Source organism: Lucilia sericata, unplaced genomic scaffold, assembly GCF_015586225.1.
Source record: "Lucilia sericata isolate MDLA Ls3-8-SP2 unplaced genomic scaffold, ASM1558622v1 Contig000685F_arrow, whole genome shotgun sequence".
Lineage (NCBI taxonomy): Eukaryota > Metazoa > Arthropoda > Insecta > Diptera > Calliphoridae > Lucilia > Lucilia sericata.
In genome coordinates this window covers 46,413-73,122 of record NW_023994688.1, presented here as the reverse complement: position 1 = coordinate 73,122, position 26,710 = coordinate 46,413, and the positions used below count along the sequence as shown (strand labels likewise).

The following is a 26,710-nucleotide window of genomic DNA, read 5'->3' as shown; positions in this document are numbered from 1 at the left end:
GTGTTGAAAAAAAAACTTAAATTTGTTAAGAAAAATATGAACAAATAAAATCAATGGTGTTTTTTTGTAAAGAATATTAAATAAATTTATAAATCATATTCTCAAAATTTTGTAAAATGCCACTTTATTTTTAGAACTACAAAAACTTCACCTATGTTATTACGAACTTCGCTTATAACGAACAAATTTGACTGGTCCCGCAGAGTTCGTTATAAACGAGTTTGACTGTATATGTTCTTTATGTAGAAAATAAAACAACTCAGTTTTTTATTTTGAAAAATTTTAAGAAACGCGATTTTTGCGGCGGTTTTAATTTGTTCGAAAACTACAAAAAAATAAAAAGGTATAAAACTTTGAATGTTCATATCTTTGAGAGGTTATGTCGGATTTTGTTGATTTAAAACACAATTTAATACTATGGCTGTGCTTTTTCATTCTAATATAATTTTTATATTAAAAAGTTTAAGATTATGCATTTTTTATGGAAATGCACTTTTTTAATGTATTTTTGAAATCGTTCTGTTTAAATTTTTTTAAAAGTGCATTAATCGATTATTTGAATATTTTTATGCAAAATATAAAAATATTTTTTGTGACGTGCACTACATCTGTTTTTTCGATTTTTTAAAATGTTCTATATTAGGAAATTTTTAAATTTTATTGATATTTTATCGGTTATTACGAACAAGTTTTCAAGTCCCTTGAATTTTATATTATTTAAAAGTTTTATATAAAATGCATACAATAAACAATAAAGCCCGTTTCTTTTCTCCGAAATCCTCAAAATTCAAATCGCAGGTACCGCTAATATTTGAGATATGTCGACCAATTTTTTTTACTATTTTATTCCCTTCTTTATAGTCCATAAGTCACATAAGGTTTTCTTAAAATTTTAAGATTTGCTTAATATAAATTAAGTGGCAAATTTTTTGCAAAAACAATAAAAATTAATCGTTTTTAAATTTTTTAAACAATTTTAAAATATTTCATGACTTCCAATTTTCGATCCGTATTTTACGTAAGCATAAACATATTTTATATCTAACTAGTACTACCTGTTCCTCAAATGCGAACGAACATTTCATTCTTATTTTATATTAAAAACAATAACAATTTTATCGAATTTAAAATTAACATGTATAATATTACACGTTCACTCCTAAGGTTTATAAATTTAAAATTTATATGATATTGCCCACGATGTATAAGTACTTAGTGCATCCTGAAATTGCCTTGGAACGGTAGAATCAAAACACAATTCATTTAAAAAATCTACATGATTGTAAAACTCCCAAAGAATATATTAAATAAATACATTTTGATATTTCCTAAATTATAATAATTAAGTAAATAAATAAACATTAAAGTCAGCTTACCTTATTTAACAGTTGAGTATCATAACCTGCTGCTGGCCACAATCGGCTCACGCAAACCAAAGGTTTTTCATTTTCTAAACAAGCCATCGAAAGCAATTTTTTGACATACTTATTTGTGGAAACCATTTCTACATTCTCCAACACCTTTGACACATAGTTTCGTGTCCCCAATAAAGGACCAAATACTTTGGCCAAACTACCTTTAGTATTACTTACGTAAGCCACTGGTGCAAGCAATGTTGCGGTTTTAAAAGCATTATTATATTGAGGTAACATAGAATTGAGCACCAAAAAAATTGTGCCACCTTGTGATATACCAATGAAATGCATTTTTTGTTCACCTGTATACATTCGAATGTAATCAACTATTGCTGGCATGTCATAAACACTCATCTCATGCCAACTGAAGTTCCAAAATTCCGGGTCCGTGGTGTTGTAAAAGACATTCTGTCTAGAATATATGTTGCCGCGATTGTTACCAAGCCAAACATCAAAACCACTACGTGAAAGCAAATATGGCAATGAATTCTCGTGTCCATTTAACAACCATGCATCTGAGGAGGCATAGATTCCAGCCAATAAAAGTGCAACAGGTCTGCGTAAAACGTGAGTTTTATCATTAGGTAACTTCTGTACAAATGGTATTCGATGCAATGTTAATACGTAACCATCTTTTGTTTGAACTGTGTGATGTTCAGACGGAAACCCATCATTATGTATTCGCTTCACCTGTAAGTATAAAAGCTCCATTAACACTATGTACATAGTATGTACATTAAGATGTCCCAGGGACCACAAAATCTAAAAATAACGACAATTTTGACACCTATTTCGAAAAAAGCGAAAGAACACTTAAAATAATTTTTTGTACCAAAAATACTCCACAAAATTGTTTAAATTATTTTTCCCGTAATCAGCTCAAAATTGTGAAATTTTTCATACAAACAATTTTTAAGAAGGCCGTTTCTCGGGACATTCTAATGAACATGTGTACATTAGTGTGCCCCAAAATTGAATTTGCTGATGTTTCCACCGAAAATAAAAATTTAATTTATTCTAAGATATCATTTCTCATTTGTCCTGACGTCAGTATTTGGTAATCTGGATCAAAAGATATAAAGATCCTTTTTTAAGGTTTTTATGATTTTTATCATATTTCTGGCAAATAAACCATATGTAAATTTAGAATCATATGAATGGTCTTTGGGAGACGATTTCAATAATATAACACAATTTTGTATACAACTGCAAAAATATTAAAAATGTTGCAATTTTCCGGAAATTTTTTAAGTTTTTCAAATTTTTGCATAGAATTATTCAATGTATTAATTGAAGTTATCACATTATAAACCTCATATAATTTCAACGAAATAGTTTTTTCTGTTTTTCGAAATTCGATATGTTTTGTATTTGATTTAAATATTTTAAATCATATTTTCTCCCCAATATTGTGCTAGCTATATTTATCTAATGTACATAATATGTACATCAGTATATGCGCAATTAGCAATACATTAGTATATAACACTTTATTGTTTCATTCTATTATAATTAAATTTTTTCAGTTTTACTAAATTTATCCTAATGCAACTACTTATTTGTTATGCTTGCTTTGTTAATAACGGGTTGTATGTTGTTGTTTACATTATTTTTCAATGTTTTGGCTTCGATAAATTCAATTAAAATTCAATTACTTTTGGTTGTGCACAACAATTTCTGAAATGCCATTGAAAGCGTCTCGCGAGGATCTTTCTTATGATACCAACATTTTATATCTTTTCTTTGGGAGAAATATAAAAAAAAATCATAAAAACCTCACCAAATATTGACGTCAGGGCAAAAATTTTGAGAAACGGTATCTTAGAATCAATTAAAATTTAATATTAGTTGGGAACACCTTATTTTTCCTCCATACAAATGAGGCCACCCTAATGTGCATACATATGTACATGAATGGGTCTTATTTTATTCATTAGTGTTTAAAACTAACTAGTGTTAAATTTTATTTTCTTTTATACCTTGTTGGAAAGATAATTTTCTATAGAAGATAAGATTTCGTCGAAATGTCAAGGAAATATAATTTTAATGGCACAATTTTTGAATAATTGAAAAAAATCCTATTATTTGAATCATTTAGTTTTAAACACTAATGATCAAAATAAGACCCATCCAAACAAAATCTATATTTTTGGGCACCTCGAATGTAATTAAAAAAATAAACTGGTCTTTTTTTAGTACTTATAAAAAGTATTAGTAAGAATTATTTTTTTGTTCAAAAATAAAACTTATTCCTTGATTTTTATTTTTTGTTCAATAAATAATTATTATTTTTGTTTTATTTTTTCATTGAAAAATAAAAATCATTTTTAAGTTTTATAATTTTGCTTGAAAAATAAATATTATTCTTGAGTTTTATATTATTTTCTTCAAAAATAAAACTACTTTAAATCTTGTGTATTATTTGATCGCAATTGCTATTTAACCGTTATGTTAATACCCACATACCCGGGTATGTTTTTCATTTTTGAAGTGATATATCTTGAGATCTATATATCGTATCGGCTTGAAATTTGGACTATGCTTTCAGAGTAATGTTTTCTATATATTTCTATATATATTTTCCAAAAATTAGTTATATATATATATATATATATATATATATATATATATATATATATATATATATATATATATATATATATATATATATATATATATATATATAAATTAAACCGATTTATGACCGATTTTCTATTTTTACCTCGTGTATCAATACCCAACATACCCCGGTATGTATACAAATTATATATATATAAATTAAACCGATTTATGACCGATTTTCTATTTTTACCTCGTGTATCAATACCCAACATACCCCGGTATGTATACAAATTATATGTCAGTTGTCGGACAAAAATTAAGTTCCATTATAAATTTTGTGTTTTATTATTAGAATTATATATATTCTTGTATCATATGAAAAAAATTGAATTAAACAACAAATTTAGTTTCAAATACAGAGTCATGTGTATTTATTCATAAATATATATTTGTGGACCCTGTAACATTAACAAATATGGGCCGATTTTGATGAAATAATTTTTTTTTTTTTTTTTGTTGTATATGACTTAGTAAAGTAAAATTATGCTCATTATAATAATTTTATTCTCATATAAACAAAAATATTTAAGTTTAAATTTTAAAATTTTAATTTTTGACCATGACTTAGCAATCTTTTTTTGTAAAAAAGTTCCCTACTTACGAAAGCAAAAACAATTTCTTTAATGCTAATCGATTTTATACACCTTAATAAATAAAATATAAAAAAAAAGCGCTTTTTCGCGAAGCACACTAACAGCGTAAATCTTCAATATACCCAAAATATCGCGTGATCGAAATACTTTTAAATTTTACATGTTGAAATCATAAAGCCGCGATAAAATATTAGCATGCAAAGATGTTAGAGCGAATACAAAAAAATTGCGAATTTTTCATTTTTTACTTTAGCCAATTTTCACATTATAAACAAATTTTAAATTCTGATTTTTTTAGTAATCTTATCTTATCTTATCCTTATATAGAAATATTTGGTTTGCATCAACAAAATTTAAGCCTTTAAGGCCTTACGTGGACTGAATACGCAGGGTTTCTTTCACAACAAAAATCGATGAAGCACACGTAAGCCGCTAATTTAAATTGGGGACATAATACATAAACCGGTGGCTGACAATGATGCTTATAGGAAAATCGATAAGCCGTTCGAAAAAAGTACGTTTTTGCATTAAATGCATTAAAAAAAGTTCGGTCATGTATATGAAATTTATTTCCAAACTTTATATAGATTTTCATTTTAACGGTTTTTATATTATTTACTCATTTAAATTCAGAAACGGAAGCAGAAGATAATTATAAACAAGCAGTTATTGGCTAACCACAAAAATATTTTCATCAAAGTTTCTCGTGTGCAGAAAACGCAGTGTTTTTCTTTCAATTAAAATTAATAAAATTATACGGTTGTATTCATAAAAAGTTAATATAGGTTTATTAAACATTATTAAGCAAAATCCACGAAAATGGTATTCATAAACGTCAAATAGCTAAAAATACCTTCAATAAACCAATGACAAATAGAAAAAATTTATTGTACGCTCGACCCTACTTTAAGCCAACAATAAGTTGAATTCTTACAAATTTTGTCTCTGATTAAGCTTTTTTCATTAATTTTAGGTTGAAGACGAAAACTAATCATGTTTTATTCTGAAATGAAATCTAAAAATTGTAATTTTAACGTTTACAAATTTGTAAATAAAATTCCAGATAAATTTTAAAAATTTCTATTTTGATGAAAAAACTAAAATCTAGGCATTATTGGATTAATAGATGAATATTTGACAGTATTCCAGTTGGTCAATACTATTTTTGGCAATTTGGAAATGCCCGCCTGTCAATCAAATCATGGCCACAATCATTTTATTTGTCTTTTTCATAGTTTATTCGCTAAATATAAAGCCATGAAGTAATTAAGAGTGTAAATTATATTGATTAGTGTTCTATCAATGCAAAATATCTTCTCCGGCAATAAAATGTAGTCTTTTATCAAAGAAATTTATCAGTATTTACAAAAATTTATTAAAAATTGCTATAAAAATAAGTAAAAATAACAAAATGTGCATAGTGATGTTTATTTTGTCACAAAATATTCGTTATTAGAATACTTTTAATTATAATTAAAAATATATATGTTATATTCATTCATCTGAACTAAATATATATTTATTGTAGCCATGTATACATTTATTTTTCTTAAAAGTTCGTTCTTATTTTCAAAAATGTGTTATAACCAAAAATATAAAATTAAGAAAACCGACTCAACGAATATTTTATCTTAATTGTTCGCAACACTAACACAGAAAATGACAGCCAAATTGTACAGTGCTGCCAAGTTAAACAATAAACAGCACAATAGTTAATGTAGATTTATTATTTGTTTATGAATACCACAATTTTATTAATGGCTTTTAAGTCTAAAGTGTACTTTAACTATTGTGTGATTTAAATCTAAAATAAGCATTTTTTATGAATACAACTGATATTCTTTTATGTTGCTATTAATGAGGTCTATAGCAAAATCTATAAGCCGTTCGAAAAAATATAACCATTTAATGCAATTTTAAAAAAATGCATTTGAATATATGCATAAATAAATTAAAACCTCATCATTTTTAATTTATCAAACATAAATGCATAATTTTTTTAGTTAATGAACGTAAACTTATGTATTAATTCATCATATTAAATAGTCTATAAAACAATGTGTACTTAGTTTTATAAAAAAATATTTTTTGAAGAGGTTGAAAAAAACTCTTAATAAGCGAATTTATCCACGAATATTTAAAATATTTGGGTTAAATTAATTTGTATTTTAGGTAAAAACGTAATTTTTCTAAACTTTTAACTTTAAACCGCTATAACTTTGGTGGCTTTTGCTAAATTAAAAAGAGAATTTACCATATAAATAACTGACTGTTTATGTAATTCGAAAAACTTAGACATAGACACAAAAATCCGAATTGGAAACTAAACCTTGTATTGGATGCACATATTCCATATTGAAAATTTTTTAAACATCAATATTATCATAGGTAGGCATTTTAGATATTGAAGAGTTAAAGTGAATACTTGCACTTTTTTAAAAAAATGCTTTTATTTACTTAAGAAAAACTTAAAAATTGCATACCTTTTATATGTCATCTAAACAACATAACTTAATAATTGCATTAATATTGCATTTAATATTATAAAAACATTTTATCACTTTTGAAAAACAGGCTTTATTCGTCACCTTCGTGAGAAGGATATATATGAGTTTGTCATTCCGTTTGTAACTTCTATAATCAAATTTTCCGACCTTATAAAGTATATATATTCCAATTCCTTATAGAAGCGGAGTCGATTAAGCTATGTCCGTCTGTCTGCCTGTATGTTTGTTGAAATCAATTTTCTGAAGACTCCAAATATCTTCGGGATCCAAATCTTCAACAATTCTGTCAGACATTCTTTCGGGAAGTTTAATATTTAAAATCAGCAAAATCGGTTCATAAACAACGGAGATGTGAGCAAAAATCCGAGACAACCTCTGAAAATTTCATCCAAAATTGAGATTTTTCGTGCATGCTGATGCAGAAATTATAAACTAACAAACAATAACAACAACACACATAACCATACGTTAAATTTTGTTATTGTATTATTTGTTTATAAAAAAAAACAAAGCAATAACATCACGTTACGAATGTTATTGGCTAGAAACATGAAATTAAGTATGTACTAGAGCCCGGATTAAGCGAGAACCTACGAAAGGGGACTTTTTGGTACTTTTTCGTTCTACAAAAAGTACTTTTTGAATTTTCTATATTATTTAAGCTAGAAACATGAAATGCTATTATGCTATTATGTGCATTTATTTTTGAGGTTATGAAATCTTTATTTAGGACATAAAAATGTACCTATATCCTTAAAATATTTTAATGCACACCGGATAATGCAAAAAGAAACAATTTATTTGAAACAATTCTTTTGGCGCTATAGTTGTCTGAAATCAAAATGTTTTTTCAGATAAACGCTGCTAGGACCGCTATAAATGAAGAAATTTTAGAAATTTTCTTTCGCAATATCTATTTAATCCATCAATATAATTTACTGCAAAAAAATTACAACATTTTTGGATTGCGTCTCAGTGTTGCCAGAATTCCCTCAGAAAAAGTGCAAAATGACAGTCAAAAAAGGTCAAATTCGTTGAAAAAAGTGCTAAATGCAAATCAAGTTTTTAAAAATCGATTAAGCCATGTAAGCCACTTAGGCGTAATGTACAGATCACAATTTTTCACATAATTCAATGAGCCTATTTAAAATTGGTCAATGATTTGACCTTGCGTTATTTTGTTTAAAATTTGGTGTCACTACATGCTAAAAAGGTTAATATCTTACAAAAACATTTTTTTTAAAAAAACGGACCATGAAAATTTTATAGAGACTTGTATAATGCTATACAACTTATTAAGGTTAAATTTTATTCCTATACTGGTATAGCTAGTTATGAGTGTTAAAGTCAAATATGATTCGATCCTCACAACATTTTGTAGGGAAATTTACTATATTAATATTTTTATGCTTTTTATGATCGTTAAAGTTTTTTGCTGAAGGGGACCTTTTATGTGGGTAGATCAAAGTCCAGGTACATAAAGCTAACTTATACCAAATTTCAGCATATTTTCTGCCTAATTAACATTTTTATACCCAACATGAAAAAAGATGAGGGGTATATTGATTTTGTCATTCCGTTTGTAACAAATCGAAATAATGTTCATATACCATATCATATAGATCATATAGACACCCAAAAGTATATATATATGTATATTCTAGGTTCTTATTAAATTCTAAGACAATCTAGCCATGTCCGTCCGTCTGTCTGTTCGAACGATAGGGTTCGAACGAAAAGAGTTAGAGGGTTGAAATTGTACACAAATATTCCTTATAGGTAAGGTTTGTTTGGTATTGAAAATAGGCAATATCGTTCCACGTTTTAGTATAGCCCCGATACAAGTGCCCCCCGAAAAACAGTTCTTGCAGTCATAAGTCTTTTAGAAATTCAAGTATAGCGATTAAATTCGACATAGACAAGTTTTATACGTACCAAAATCTTTTTACAAAAAGACCCCTTATTACTGGCTTAAAACTATAGGTACAGCGATAAAATTCGACATAAACGATTTTAATAGAAACCAAAATCCCTTTAGAAAATTTATGAAGATCGGTCGATAATTGGCCCTAACCCCTCATATAAGGCATTCTAAAGAAGATGACTTTAATGCTCATTACCGCCTTAAAAATACAAGTACATAGATGAAATTCTATACGGACATGTTTTATACGAATCGAAATATCGTAACCAAATTTTGTGAGGATCGGTCCATAATTGCCCCTTCCATATATGAAATTCAACATAAACAAGTTTAATGCAAACGAAAATCCCCTAAGGAAGTTTTTAATTTACGGCATACGGTTTGATGGTGGGTATATCAGATTCAGCATAGCCGAATATAACACTCTTACTTGTTATGGTTTAAAATGTATTGCATGGGTTCACTAGTTTGGGGGCTATGTGTAAACGTGATCCAATATTGCCCATTTGCATTACCAAAGAAACCTTATCTGTAGGAAATATTTGTGGAAAGTTCTAGCCTTCTGGCTCTTTCCGTTCGGACCTTATCATGCTTTCAAGGCAGGTGGACGGACATTGCAAGATCATCATAGAATTTAATAAGGATAAAGTTTATATACTTAACAAGTAAATTTTTAAAACTGCTTTGGAGTGTTTTTTGTCTAAATATCAATGTCTAGGAAAAAAGAAGGTGCTAAACTATAATAAGAATTTATGTTTACGGTTAATTTTGAAGCGTTTTTAACGATTTGTGGAAATGTATAAATATTTTTGAAAAGAAAATAATTTGTATAAATAATTTTGAAAACTGAGATTGTTGACTTCTTTTCAAAAAAGTTTTAACTAGCTCAATCTATACACTTTAAGGGATAGTATAGGAATGATTTTTTGTTGCAAAATTACAAATAAATGATCAAAATTTGCTTTTAATTCGAAGCATACTTAAATTTTCAGTATGTCTAAATAAATATCACTATGTCTGTATTTTTAAAACAATTCACTTCTTAGTTTAATTTATATTTATTTTAAATATAAGTTACAATAAACATATTCAAAAAGTTTTCGTGAGAATTCCTTAAAATTTCAAAAAACATCTCGAATCTAAATTTTTGCTGTTCTTTAGAGAAATAAAATCACTGTTATAGTCACATTAGTGACATTGTCAATTTTATTAGATTTAAATGTCTCTGTCGATCAATTTCATATAAAATGATTACTTTATAGTCCATTTTTTGATATAAGCACTTTTCACATATATGCCATCTATCCGTGGCTATTAAAAGTCATGTTATATGAAAAAACTTCACGATATTGTCACATACGAAATTTTTTTTTTAAATTATCGTGAATTAAATGAAGAAGTTTTTGTTGAAAAATTTTCGACAAAGAAATTTTAAATGCAGTAGATATTTTGCGACATTTTTGCTTAGCAAGATATAATTCAAATTTTTTGTTTGAAAAAAATAGAAGATAAAACTGTAACCAACATCCTCAACCTAAAACAGACTAAAATTGGTGATCTTTTTAAATAATATAAACAATATTTCTTTAATGTAATGAATTTATGAAAATAATATTTATTTCTTTAATAAACATGAATTTTTATACCCACCATCAAAAAAGATTGGAGGTATATTTATTTTGTCATTCCGTTTGTAACACACCGGCCCTATCTAACATTTTTAAAATTTTACAGAAGAAGCAAAAAACTATTTAAATTGAAAAGTTTGTTTCTATCGACGCGATTTATTTGTAGTAAATAAACAAATTATTTTATAGTGAAACGTATCAGTTTTTTTGATAGCTACCAATGGCTAAAAATGGATAAATTGGACTTTTTACCTTTAATATTTAAATGTTTTTGTAGATAGCCTTTTTTGGTCAATAAAATCGCTAATTTTGGTCGGAGGAGTCAATTTTATGTGGACATTTGTTTTGATGCAATACATCAGAATCAACAATAAAATCGATTTTGAATTTTTGGTTAGTTAGGGCCGTTTGCTTTTCAGGTGACGATATATTCTGTGTCCTTATTAAATTCTAACACGATCTAGCCATGTGTGTCCGTCCATCTGTCTGTCGGTTGAAAGCACGATAGAGGCCGAACGGCAAGAGGTAGATGATTGGTCGATAACTGACCCTACCCCTCATATAGGGTGCCCTTCAAAAAATGAATTTTATGCTCATTATTGGCTAAAAATATGAGTAAAGCGATGAAATTTGACATAAGTAAGTTTCTTGCGAGCCAAAATCTCTCTACCGAATTTTATATGGATCGATCCCTAATGGACCCTACCCATATAAAGTCCCCTTCAGAAAATGACATTAACGCTCATTACTGGCTCAAAAATGCGAGAAATTTTATAAGGATCGATCCATAACTGACCCTACCCCCCATATAAGGTCCCCTTCAGAAAATGATTTTAAAACTCATTACTGCCACAAAATAGCGAGTACCGCGATGAAATTCGACATGAACAAGTTTTATGAGAACTGAAAACTTTCTACCGATTTTGATGAAGGTGGATCGATAACTAATCCTATAATATATAAGATTCGGCATGGGCGAATATAACACTCTTACTTGTTATTTTTTTATATTCACAAAAAATGAATATATAAGATTTTCTTTATAAGCACATTGTGGCATATACAAACAATTTTGTTTATAATCACTTTAGCGATATAGTCCTCAATTTGTGTGCAATTAAAGGTTGTGACTATAAGCGAAAAGTACTGTAGCACCTTTTTCAAAAAAATATGTGCAGCCGACGAAAAAAAGAGCTAGATTTGCACTTTAAATGCCACACAGTTGCGTATTTAGTAAAAAATACAAAGAAAAAGAAATTTAAATTTTGCAAATATTTTAAAATGATCATAAAAAGTTCGTATTTGCAATTTTTTAATGCGCATTTGACTCGTAGGTGTTAATTATAATGAGATTAAATTTACGCGATATTACAACTGTATTCGCAAATAACTATGAATGTCGCATTTTTAAAAAATTTACGCATATTTTGGCAAGTTTGTAAAGGTCCTGCTATGTCCTTATATCTGTGACATCAACAAGATATACGTTAAATTGCGTGAAATTACTACAGCTATCAAATACCGTTACATAAATTTAATTTGATTAATGCGCGCACATGGACTAACTAACGAAATACAACCGTATATATATGTATTTGTACCCAAAGGTATTAATGAAATTATTACAGTGGACGTCCACTAGTACGAATTATATAGTGTCAGGCCCTTTCGTAATACCGAAAAATTCGTATTATTGAACAACACATTTTGTATGTTTAAATTCAAATAATACACATAAAATATTGGATTTTATTTATTTTTGTTTTATTTTTCATGAAAAATTACATAACGGAACAAAATATAATAAATGTGTATTATTTTAAATAAATTTCTTGTACATATTTACGTATATGAATTGTTAATTTTGAAAGTATCGTGAGTCCAATGGTTGAAATGAGATATATGTAGAAGGTTTTAAATTTTAATGTTTTTAAAAAGATGTGTGCCAAAGACAATTTGCAATTTACATATGTGTTCTAAAATGTATTAAAATGTTCAGATTACATAAAACTTTTATTAGAAACTTGAATGGAATATACCACAATTCTCTAATTTATAATTTTCTCTTAAAAATTAGAATAGTTATCCTTAAACCCATTGTTTGGAATGTGGAGTCACACTACTTTCAAAATTAACAGTTCATACATACATATGTATATAAATATCATTTTACTTATTAAAAAATCCATCATTTAACATCGATGTTTATTACATTGTAAAATGATTTTTACTGCTTTTTCAATAACAGCGCTTTTGAGGCTTCAATATTGTTCTCAGCAGAGTTATTGTCGGGAACTAATAAAATACTTTCCTCATTGGCGTTATCATCCAATTTAATTTCTTCTCTTGGGTCATCAAAATTCCAATAAAATAAATTAACACTAAATAATTGTTGATTTGTAAATATACATGCAGTAAATTGTATGTATAGGATTTTTAAAAATACAAAACACTTGTAACACAGAAAAAACTGAAAATATGTTTCAATTATCAAAATAATTGTATCAAGCAAGTTTTGCACCTATCACCAAAATGATGATATCAATTATCAAATTTGTAAAAAAATTAAAAAAACATACTTTTTTCAAATAACGAATTAATCAGAACAATTAATATCGATAATTGAGACAAAATTTAAAATTGATTAATTCATTAATTGTATAAATTAAATATTTAATAAAAATAATATCTATTTTTTTATTAATTTATTAATCAAATGAATTAGTTTGTTTGGTAGAAAATTTATGAAAAACCAATTAAGTTGATGATTAAAACAATCAAATTATTAATTGATTACTCACAATATTAAGGGAATACTTTACCCTTAAACAATGCGTTGAGCATTTACAAAAAATATCACTTTATTATCAAATTTGAACATATAAAGTGTTTTATAAATTGTCAAGAAACTTGAATATTATATGCCTAAAATCTTATTGACTATTTAAGAATTATAAACATTGTTAGCATAAGAAATCAAAATAAAATATTTAAAAAAAGCTAAAATAGAAAAGTTGGCCAGAAAATTTTTTTCAATCAATTAAAAAAGTAATTGAATCAATTAAAAATTTAATCAAATTTGTAAACTTAGGTTTTAAACAATGAGATAATCAAGACAAATAAAAAATTGTTTAAATTAAAATTAAAGAAAGAGAAAAACATGTTAATTGAAAATAAACTACCGATAATTTTTTCTGTGAATAAATACAAAAAAACTTCAAGATTACTGAGTTTAAGGTGAATGATACCGAAATAATAAAATAAAAACATAATAAAAACTTCATTCATACGTAAATAAAACCAAAATTCCCATAAAAAATGCGTTATTCGTACTATCGAACAGAAAAATTGTGACTTTATTCGTACTATAGAGTAGACAATGCAACAATTTTGCCATTCGTATTATGGGAATAAAGAGTATACGTACTATTGGACGTCCACTGTATAAGGATTTGTAAATGTCCAAAGTATGTATTGTGACTCTTGTTTATAAAGAATAGCTCTGTAAGTTATGAACTAAGAGTACAGTTTTGAATGTAAATCATACGAGGTATGTTTATTTGTACTTAAAATATCATCAAATGTGAGAAATTGACTCATCCACTTTTTTAAATGACTGATTCATTAGGTTACATTTTGTTAAGATACAACTGTTACTTTATGACGAGAAATGTGTGTTCTACTAAAGTAATGTGAACAAATACCTACACGCGACATAATGTAACACTACACGTACATAAACGTACATACATACATACATTTTAAATGCTGTATACAAATCGATTATACATTTTTTTTAATTATTATGGGTTTATTGAAGTGCAATGTGTTTGCAAATATACAAATATTATACAGCTGGTCGTATAAAATAATGTTTATACTATGTGCCTCGTTAGTATTCTAGATTTCATTTTAATTTATGATTAGTATTCCAACAAGTTTCCGAGATATGAGCAAAAAATTCCATGTCCATATATTTACAAAAAAGTATTAAAAATAACTATTTAAAATGTTTATTATATCCCAGCAAAAAAGTGAGGAAAAAGATGTCGAATTTTCACCATAAATAACATACTTGAAGTACTTAAACATTTTGGTTAAAAAACAATAAATTTTTCACAAGCTTATCATTGGAGCAGTAAAAATCTGATATTTGGATGTTAAAAATAAACCACATTCTTCCAATGACACACTTATTTAAATATTATTTGTTTTTCATTTTCGAAGTGATATACATACATATGTATCTCGAGGTCTATTGTCTAGGTTTATATTTAAATGAATTATTATTGGATTATAAATGCAAAAAATATCTAATCGCATTTACTGCTGTGTTTAATATGTCGTTTGTAAAGTATGACTTCCATTATTTTTTTGCTGGGATAGATTATTTTTTAATTTTTCAACTCAACAAAACTTATAAAAATTAAAATTTGAAATTATATTATATAAATTTTCAACATTTTGGTAAATATGTACTTATGCAATGAAATTATTTCACATATCTCGGGAACTCTTAAGCACTAAAAAAGCAGTTTTTTAAAGAAAAAAAAAAAAAAAAATAGTAATAACAAACACACATTGGAGGTACAAATAAATTTAGGCAACAAATGTGCCATCTGGGGAATTTTATATAGCTAAAAGGAAATTGGCATATACATAGCTTCTCAGCATAATTAGTAAGAAATTAAAAGTCTGCAAAAATATCGTGTTCGCTAAGCGAGATATTGGGGGTCAAAGGTTATTAAAATCTGTTTTTGGTTGAAGAATATTTTTGTATATCATTAGTTGTTTTTGAGCTATAGTACGTTATTTTTCTTATACACGATTATGCGTTTTATCTCAGAATTGCCCCACGACCCATAGATCAAAGTCTGTCTATCCATAATTTAAGATAGTATCACAGGTCCTATTTATGATTAGAATTAGAAAAAACTTGGTGGTCACAATCCACATATTTAGAGTAATATTCCCAACAAATTTTATTAAAATCAGACTTTATCTTTAAATATGTTTGTACATAGAAATTAATATGTATGTACATACATATGTATATTAGGGTATAACTTTTTGGGGCGGCAAAATACCACAGCACTATCTTATATCCAATACTATCCAAATAATAAAAGGCTATCTTTTAAGTCTATTTGGTGAAAAACTTCCCACACCGAAAACAATTTCTAAAATTCTTTTGTTCGTTATTTTTACTAAAAAACTATTTTTTTTTTTCGTATTTAAAAAATGTAATATTTATACAAAATTTCACGCCTTTGGTGCGGGATCTTTTTTCACGATCGCGAAAAAATAATATCATATTCCTTAGCATCTGTCCTACAAGGTTCTGCTATGTTGTTTTTGATATTCGCAAGAATTACAAAAAGTCATACCCTAATATACATACATATGTATGTATATTTAAAAAATGAGCTTGACAAAATTTTAAAATATGTAAAACATACCGCATCAGTTATAATAATTTCTCGATTATTTCGAAAAGAAATAAACACTGCTTGTGCCGGGCCGAAGCTATTTAAGAAAATTAATATGATAATATTTAATACAATATTAGCAAATTTTACAATCACCACAAATAAATCTGTTTGATTCATTATAGCTTTCTTGTGCCAAGTAAATGAATGTTTGCATTTTTTAATTTGACTTTTACTTCGCTTAAAACACATTCTTGATTAATATATGTAAATATTTTTTTACTTCATATTTTAATAAAGCAATTCAATTTTTAATTTTCCACTTGTTATTAGAATGCATATTATCCTAATATTGCATTTCTGCGTTGATATGTAAAATATTTTAAGCGAATATACCACCGTAGGTATTTGTGTACGCGTATGACAATCAACGATCGAATGCCTGTTAACGACTGGAAGCAATCGCCTTAACAAATTTAGCTTGCAATCCGATTTCTTCAATAATAAATACAAGGGCTTGTATCGTGTGTACAACACAAGCCCATGATCGGTACTGTAAACCTGTTGCCAACAAAAAAGTCCAACGTAGAGTACATAGCAACGTAAATGTATACACGTACATTTATGTTGTATGTACGTAAACATTACAACATATCCAACTATATTTTGTTTATTTAGGATGCCGGCGTAAGGCTAGCTACTGACTTGTGCGTCAGCATTAGCAAACAGTTAAAACGATATCACGTACAAGCAGCATTTTATTATATATGTATATGTATGTACCTATTGAGCTACGGTTTGTTTAAACTTTATCAATGGATATATTGGTTTCCATATTTAAAAGAAAATAAAACTAAGATGTACGTACATATGTATGTACAAACATACATACAAGTCGATGTTTTTTCAAACATTTCAACAAATGTTTCAATATACTAATATATATATGTATGTACATATCGCCACCTAAAACGCAAACGGCCCTATTTAACATTTTTAAAATTTTACAGAAGAAGACAAAAACTATTTAAATTGAAAAGTTTTTTAATAGTGAAAGCTATCATTTGTATGTATGTATGTACATATGTATGTATGTATGTATGTTTGTATGTATGTATGTATGTATGTATGTATGTATGTATGTATGTATGTATGTATGTATGTATGTATGTATGTATGTATGTATGTATGTATGTATTGTATGTATGTATGTATGTATGTATGTATGTATGTATGTATGTATGTATGTATGTATGTATGTATGATGTATGTATGTATGTATGTATGTATGTATGTATGTATGTATGTAGGTATGTATGTATGTATGTATGTATGTATGTATGTATGTATGTATGTATGTATGTATGTATGTATGTATGTATGTATGTATGTATGTATGTATGTATGTATGATATGTATGTATGTATGTATGTATGAGAGATGTTGTATGTATGTATGTAGTATGTATGTATGTATGTATGTGTATGTTGTTGTATGTATGTATGTATGTATGGTCTGTCTGTATCTGTCTGTCTGTAGTCTGTCTGTGTATGTATGTCTGTCTGTTGTTGTATGTCTGATGTATGTCGTGTATGTCTGGATGTGTCTGGTCTGTATCTGTTGTCTGTCTGGTATGTCTGTCTGTATGTCTGTATGTATTGTGGTTGTATGTCTGTCTGTCTGTTGTATGTTGTATGTATGTATGATGTGTCTGTCTGTCTGTTGCTGTATGTAGGTGTCTGTTGTAGTGTCTTATGTGTGTACGTATGTATATAAAACTGGAAAAATTGCACTTTTATACCTTTAAATATTTAATGTTTTGTAGATAGTTCCGAAAACGTCAGGGCTTGAAATATAGTTCGGGCAATACCGAAAATTAGTTATACCGAGTTCGTTATAAATGAGTTTGACTGTAGGTTAGGTTGACAGGAAGATGTATATTAAATTAAATACGAAGAAATACTCCTAGGGCACTACATATCGCCCAGCGATATGCCTTGTTGATGCTATCCTCTATGTGGTGTCTCCATTTTAATTTCCGGTCAAGGATTACACCTATGTACTTAACTTTGTCTGTCACCGGTATCTTCTTGCCCAGTAAGCAAGGTTCAGTATACGTACAAATTTTGTACTTTCTTGTGAAAAGATAGATTTCTGTCTTCGCCGGGATGAGCCCAGCTCAAGACCGTATTCAGTGCCTCCTTAGCTCTTCTACACAAGTAATTTGGATCTTTTACCTTTAAAAGTATTACGACACCGACTGCATAGCAGTCTAAGGTCTAAGTGATTTCTCGGTTAGGGTCCTTAGGAGGCTATTAATCGTGGTAACCAAGAGTAAAGGTGAAAAAATGCCACCCAGTGGTATACCACGAAATACCTTTTTCGTGATAATTAAATCGTACATCTCGCAGCTTATCGATCTGTTCCTTAGCATGTAGTTGATGCAGTTACGGAGCACCCGGTCAACATAAAACTGATCTAGAGATTGGATAAGATTATCAGTTTGCACGTAATTGAAGGCGCCTTCGATGTCAATGCATACCGCCAGTGTATACAGTTTGCTATGGAATGATTCACCTATGTAGTGGACTACTTTGTTGTCCACCGATCGGTTTTCACCGATCGTCCCTATACTGCTTTTAATCATATTATCGACTATCCGTTCCAAGGCTTTAAGTAGGAAGGACGTAAGACTTATCAGTCTTAGGTGTCGCATAGCTAGGTTTCCCTGGTTTGGGTATAAATATTACCCTTGCATCCTGCCATTTAACTAGTGTACGGAAACCAGTCCCGCCTCTATCTGCAAAAGTGCCGGGAAAATTCTATAAAGCCCTGCAGCTTTATAGGGAGCAAAGCTCTTGATTGCTCCTTTAACCATATCAATATCGTTTCATCTATGTTATTCGATATACTGGGTGGGAAATGAGAGTCCATTAGGAGTTTCATTGTCTCCAGCCTCTTTTCCGTGTCATCGACCATTTTTTTATCTTCAATACGTCATTTACGCTGTCTACTTGTTCACAGAAAAGTTTCCAGGAATCTCGTTTGGATTTTTGGAACAATTTTATATTTTTTTCACCATGTTTTCTACGATACTCATCCCAGTATACTGCGGTTAAATAGTTTGCGAAGACTCTTCCCAAGATTCCGGGCCTCCCCTGTTGCCCAGGGTTTTTCTCCTGGGCTCTCGAAGAGGGCAACTGTCCTCGAACAATTCAACCAGGGCACTTGTGAGCATTTCTACTTTGGCATCTATGTCCTTTATTACGACATTGAAAAGTGTCCTAACATAAGCGGACCTTTAGTAAGGTCCCAAACATTATCTTATACTTCTTCTCTGATTCTATTGACGATGCTAGCTTTATTACCTATGAAGCGGCAGAATCAATACTTGATTTAATGTCCATATTTTTATACCCGATATTTTCTTCATATTTTATATTATTATATGATTCTTTCTTCTCCTCTATATTTGTATCCTCGATTTTTTCTTCATATTTTATATTATTATATGATTCTCCCTCCGGAGTCTTTGTTAAAATCTTGCCAAAATTATTTAATAACTTCTTTGTAATAACTCTTTTGTGTTGTTGCGAATTCAGTCATTGACTTATTTTCATATTGTTTATTTAAATTTTCCATTGTTGGTGAAGAGTTCGAATGTTTACTAGTTGAACTCTGAATTGTTTCAGTAAATGAGCCAGCAGGAAAATGAATACTTGATTTAATATCTGTAACATCTTTTACCCGCGATTTTTTCTTCAAATTTTATATTTTTATATAACTCTCCCTCTGGTGTCGGTGTTGAAATGTTTAATTTATTTATTTGTTTTTCTTTGCCTTCGGAAATGTGTGTATACAGTAAAATTTGATTCACATATGTTGTTGTAAATTCAGAATATATTTTAGTCTTAAACTCATTTGAATCAATCAGCATACCTTGGACGAAAATATTATTATGATCTGTAAAAAATCCATTAAATACATTTTGAATTTATATTAAATTAACCGATAAAGTTAAATTGCTTAATGTGCGTTATTTTTGTATAGATATACATTTTTACAAAATGTTTATTATTGAGAAAATATATTCAATATATTGAATATATGTAAATATACACTTCCGCTCACATAAATAGGTTCACTGCTTTGTTTATATTCAAATTAATTTTTTGCAAAAAATAACCGACTTACTGTCGATTATTTCCAGTAAGACAAAAATTGGCACAATACCTAAGAGCTGATTATTAATATTTTTTTCTAACATACTACGTTTTTGAGCTATATTTTTGGGTTCACTTGATTATGTTCATTCATAATAAAATCAGTTTACTGCTGGCATTGGGTAAAAACCATTCATATTCTAACGTCTGTGAATATATATATACTGCCTATATATAGGCAGTATATTTTAAAATTTTAATATTACTAATTAGTCCATTACTGTTTTGCAAAAAATTAATTTTAATGAAAACAAAACAGTGAATCTATTAGATACCTTTGCTTTGCATAGCATATATATTCTGAATCCTTATAGATAGCGGAGTCGATTAAGTCATGTCCGTCTGTGTGTCTGTTGAAAGCAGTTTTCTGAAGACCCCAGATATTTTCGTGATCCAAATCTTCAATAATTCTGTCAGACTTGATTTCGAGAAGTTTTCTATTTAAAATCAGCAAAAGACGTGCATAAATAACGGAGATATAAGCAGAAATCCGAGACAACCTTAGATGTATGTGGGTTACATTGCATTGTGTATTTGTATGTTTTTTTTTTTTGTGTGTTTTATTTCGTTTAAGGCTCAATGCTCAGTTAGTCTCTACTAGAGCCCTGCATGAGTGACATAAATAGTACTTTAAAACATTTTATTTTTTTAACATTTTATTTTTTTAAGTACTGTTTTCGATTCACGTGTCGTTTTTTAAATGAATATGATAATGTATTCAAAACAATAATGTATTTGACAAAATCTCAAATAAAGTAAAATATGTACATGAAATTGAAGAGTATAGCATAATATGAGTAATGAGAGTGTTTTTGTGTTTCAAATCGAGTTCAAAACAGTGAGTGAATCGAATCATAGAAGGATTTATTACGTGTTTCAATTGGAATGCAATTCTTTGAATGAATAATCGCATGAAATATAAGAACTTTTATAATTATATATTAGCATTAAGAGCTCCTACTTTTTGTGGAACTGGAACATATATCTCCGTTTTTTCAGCGATTTTTTGGGGCTTTTTACCTAAATGTAGACCAAATGAATTGTTGGATATTTCTCTCCCTCTAGCCACATCGAGGCTTCAAAGGAACAAAATTATGTCCAACATAGCAGTTATATCTTTTAATTCAATAATCTGTATTCGTCCCTTTTCAAATTGATTTTCGATATCATGTATTTTTATTTATATTAAAAAAAATGTTTCTTTTGGCATTTAAAACTCGATTTACTCGATTCAAAACATTTATTTTGTGTTCTTTTAACATACGTAAGTTGTTTACTTACTCGATTTGAATGTAGACGTACACATACATACATAATAACACCTCAATGATTGAGTAAAACAAAAATCTGAATTATTAAAATAAAAAGTACGCACACTTTGTAAATAATATTCGAAATATAAAATGAGTTGAGTACAAAGCAGTGGATTACTCATTGTGGGTGACAAATAGAGTTACTCATGCAGGGCTCTAGTCTCTACGTTCCGTGAAGAATCAACTGATTCGTTTTTGGCTTACGAAAACCTGTGTAAGTCGTTAGTTTAGCCGTAACCTTGATGTTGCGTTGCGGATGAACCTCCTCTCTTTTAGGATTTGACTCCTCAACATTACCAGTACTTGCTAATGGTGCTTCGGGTACCATCTGAGGTGTTTTAGTATTCTTGTCGGGGCCGGTTTCGACAGCCCTTTCAATCGGCCAATTTTGGAAAGGGCAGCTGGCAGTAGTGGCTACTGATGCTGTGGTCTTAGGTCTTTATTGTCCTATTCGAGGCTTGTTGTAACAGCCCTTCCAATCGGTACCTTCCCAATTTATTCTTGGCAAGACTAGACAAAGAGTTCTGGTCGATATCTATTACAAATAAAGCTCCCTCAGGTTCTTCTTTCCTTTAAAAGACATCCCATTTCTCTCGCCGTCCCAGGGAGGAGAGATAGTTTCAACCAAGTTCTTTAGGGTGCTAACACATTGGGGAGATGCCAGCCTCATCAATATCGCGCCCATTCTGAACTCGCAAGACACGCTCTCTATTGGGTGCTTGCCCTTTGAAGCGATTGCGTGGTCCACTATCTTATTGTTGACCAAGCCTTCTATTTTACTCCGTTAGTCTTTTGGAATTTTGCTTGTCCGATTACCGGCATCGTAAACTGCATACCAGAGATCGTCCCGGTCTTCTTCTGGCAACTTTGGCGTAAGATGGCGGCTCTTTTCCTTTTCCACTGTCCAGCTTCTCCTTCCTCGTTTTCGGGGCTTCATTTGAGATACCATCGCAGGATTCTGACTTGAGGTTCCTTTGAGTGAAGTATGGCTTGGTTTCGACTGTGTATTAGAAGACGGGGAGATCTTTTTCTTCTTAGGTTTATTCTCAGTTGTCACCTCCAGTTTTTTGGTGGGCATGGAATATAATATTCCCAGGTGGTGGACAATCTGTCCTCCCTTAGCTTAAGTGAAACTAAAAAACTAAAACTGGGAGAGTACAAATAATCCATCACCACCCCCTATCCGCCACCCGGGGACGCGCTCGTGTGGCAAATAAAGATAATTAAAGCTAATTTTCAAAAAAATTTACAAAAAAATTTGTCTCCGAAATTCTCAAAATTCAAATTTTACAATTTTTTTTCCTTATTCATTGTCCATGAATCACATGGAGATTATTGAAAATCGTTTAAATTTGTTTAACAAAATATTAAAAAGTTTTGAAATTGCCGTCTAAAGGATTTCTTCATACTGACTGTACCCTAAAATAAGTTTTATGTTAATAATGAAGATATTTATGAAAACACGAATATATTTAATGTAATTAAATGATTTCATTGAATAATTTCCAAAAACTGTTTTTAAATATTTATGTACATAAGTATTTTGTGACACTGAATGATTGGTGGAATTTGTAATAACTTTTACAATTTTTAACCGACTCTTGTGTTTTATATCTTTTCGGAACGATAATTGCACACATATTCCAATTATATGCTAAATTCAAAAAATATAAATTTAATCTTAAACTTTTTGAAAAAATCATTTACTTTCAGGGCCGTGGCGACACCAATTAACGTGGTTCTATCGCCCTAAATTTTTCGAGAATGCATTTCTTTTATATTTTCAAGGCCTCTATGATACTTTCTCTATGGTACAAAAAGGAACTTTTTGTTACTTTTTCTTTCTTCAAATTGAATTTTCTATAACATTTAACGTAGAAACATAACATTTTTGATTGAATGGTGATTTATAAGTCTTCTATTGTACTTTTCCTTTCAAAGCTTTCAAGTTTTCTATATTGTGGAACCAAAATACATGGAATTAATAATACAAACTCCAATGTTATTTATGTGGTTCTTTTTGAAACGAAATATACTGTTAGAATGAGAATTCAAATGAAGACAGTTTTTGGTATTGTTTCGCTTTTCAAATTGGATCTTTAATTTTTTTCATAAAATAATTCTCTAAAAGGCTCAAATTGTAAAGTTTCTAATCGGCTATTAACTGAAACATTAGGAAGCATCTCACAAATTTAAATTTTCTACAAAAGAACATAATCTAAATTTTGTATGTATGTACTTATTATGTATTAAATAGAATAATACTTGGATTATCCTTTTACATTATTGAAGGACAAATAATTAACATTGTCATTCTGCAGTTCGATTCGAAGCTCCGTCACTAAAATAACAACTTACAAAAACGTAGTTTCGATCTTAATGCAGAATACTCACAATCGTATAGCATAGATATTAAATGAATTGCTTCTTTTTCTTACGATTTTGTTTTTTATTGGAATACCAATTTCCGATCGTAGCGTAACTAAATGCGGAAACGTAAACGAAATGCAGAATAGGGGTGATTGAAAACCTCAACAAAATTTTAATATATGTTTTTTTGTTGTCTATCCGTAAATTAGTCTTAAAATAAGATGTATTTTTCTGTAATATAATGAAAGAATTCATACATTTAAAAAGTATTCCTCCTATTCTGTAAGTTTGGTGGAAATAGAACAAATATTTTCACGATTTTTAACGAAAAATATTTGAAAATTATAATATTCTTTACTAAAGTAAAAATTCAAATAAAATGAAAAAGAAAATACGGATGAAAAATTCAAACTATATTTTAATTTTTTTTTTTTTAGAAATTTTCAGAACGATTAGAATTTTTGATTTTATCCGAGTTTTATTTTTTTTATTTAAACACACAAATATAAAAACAGACACAAAGTACAATTTAAAATGAAAATTTATATTTTTCTTTGAATTTTTTGAATTGGCCCGTGTAATTAATCCAATTCAATCAAAATAAACCAAGTTATCCCATTACAGTACTTTTCGCTTATAGTCACAACCCTTAATTGCACACAAATTCAGGACTATATCGCTAAAGTGATTATAAACAAAAATTTTTGTAGATGCCAGAATGAGCTTATAAAGAAAATCGTATATATTCATTTTTCGTGAATATAAAAAAAAGTTTAAATTCATGTTTATTAAAGAAATAAATATTATTTTTATAAATACATTACATTTAAAAAATCAATAATTTTAGTCTGTGTTAGCTTGGAGATGTTAGTTGTAGTATCTATTTTTTTTTTTTTCAAATTAAAAATTTGAATTTATATCTTGCTCTAAGCAAAAATGTTGCAAAATATCTACTGCATTAAATAATTTTTTAATCTTCTTCAACAAAAACTTCTTCATTTGGATCGTTACCAGTTAATTTACGATACATTTTTTTTGTAGTAGTGGTTTGCGATTTTGAAAACTAATTTTTTAGAAAAAAATTTCGTGTGTGACAATATCGTGAAGTTTTTTCATATAACATGGACTATAAAGTAATCTTTTTATATGAAGTTGATCGACAGAGACATTAAAAATCTAATAAAATTGACAATATAACTAGTGTTTACAAAAACCCGACTTTTGGAAAAACCGGTTTTTCGGTTAACCGAAAATTTACCATTTCTATAAAACCGGTTTGTCGGTTAACCGAGTATAAAAACCGGTTAAACCGGTTAACCGAAATGTTTGGAAATCTTTAAAATATTATAATATTTAGTTGAAAAATGTCATTTTACGAAATATTATGAATTACTTAATAAGATATTCGCACTTTTTAGTATAGATATGTAAATTAATATATCATAAGAAAACAAACTTATATAGATCTGAAGATATTATTGATTCGTTAGGTATATGGAAGTTGCCATAGGAGGGATAAATTGACCTTTGAATATATAATCCATCTATATCAATAGCAAAAATTATGTCCAGAATTATCAAGTATAAAGAGTGTTCAGGCTCGCGACAATTCATCGAGAACGGAAGTAGACGACGACTGTCTCGACATAGACAGTGACTTCCCTCCGCACGCTACGCATGTGGTTGTTCAAATTACTGTGAATGACACTTAGGAATATTGACAGGTGTCATTCTGACTTCCTGTCAATCAACCTAAGCGCCATTACAGTTTGTGAAAAACCCCAACAGCATAAGTTCTCGGACGGCAACAACAATCCTTATGTTTCGATAAATAAAGTCCGTTTTGAGAACGTTTGAGAAACTTCTCGATTTTTATTATACTCACGCAGTAAACAAGTAAGAACATCCTGAATTTTATCATCAAAGTTATTTATCCGTCTTAATAAATAACAAATTTCTTCATATAATGGTTGGAATTTGTTTAAATATTTAATTTTTTATTGGTTTAAATGCCAACTTTTTACTAATTTCCTGTTTGTCTGAAATTGTAAATCTCCATTTTATATATATGCACAGACGGAAAATTATGTTTAGAATTATCTATCCAAAATTTTTTAAAGATCACAATAAAAAATCAAAGAAATCATACAATTTTGTACTAAAAATTAGATTTTTTTGAAACCGGTTAACCGAGACTTAAAAACCGGATAACCCGGTTAACCGAAAACCAATGTTTTAAAAAAACCGGTTTGCGAAACCCGAAATATGCAATAAAATCCGGTTTTTCGGTTAACCGGTTTATAAACACTAAATATAACTAATATGACTATAACAGTGATGACTATAAACGAAAACAAGTATGAAATTATAGTCGGGCGAGGCCGACCATATAATACCCTACACCTTTGACAAAAATATAATGTGATTTATTTGCCATAATAAAGCATTTAAATTGAATTGTACCTTGCCTCAGATATATGTACATACTTAAGCCGTTTATTGTTGAATAAAATTGTGGACATTTAATTGAAATTTTGATGGGGGCTTTTCATAGGAGCTAGGGTCATATGAGGACCTATTATTATGAAATTCGTGAGGGTCATCAAATCTTGTATAGAACTTGGTTTTTGCAGCTTTTTGTCGAGATATGAGTATATTAAACATAATTATGAACTTAAAAGCCCTA

General features: G+C 28.8%; 1 protein-coding gene across 1 annotated transcript in view; it reads right to left on the bottom strand.

Moving 5' to 3' along the window:
• LOC119607298 (lipase 3) overlaps window positions 1-16,582 on the bottom strand; it is a 30,191-nt gene extending 13,609 nt beyond the window's left edge. Inside the window, exons 1-2 of the mRNA XM_037961171.1 lie at window positions 16,149-16,582; window positions 1,377-2,105 (exon numbers count right to left, since the gene is read on the bottom strand). Coding sequence (XP_037817099.1) covers window positions 1,377-2,105; window positions 16,149-16,370 — 951 coding nt within the window. The 5' untranslated portion in view covers window positions 16,371-16,582. The remainder of the gene's footprint in view (window positions 1-1,376; window positions 2,106-16,148) is intronic.
• Window positions 16,583-26,710: the final 10,128 nt, after the last annotated feature.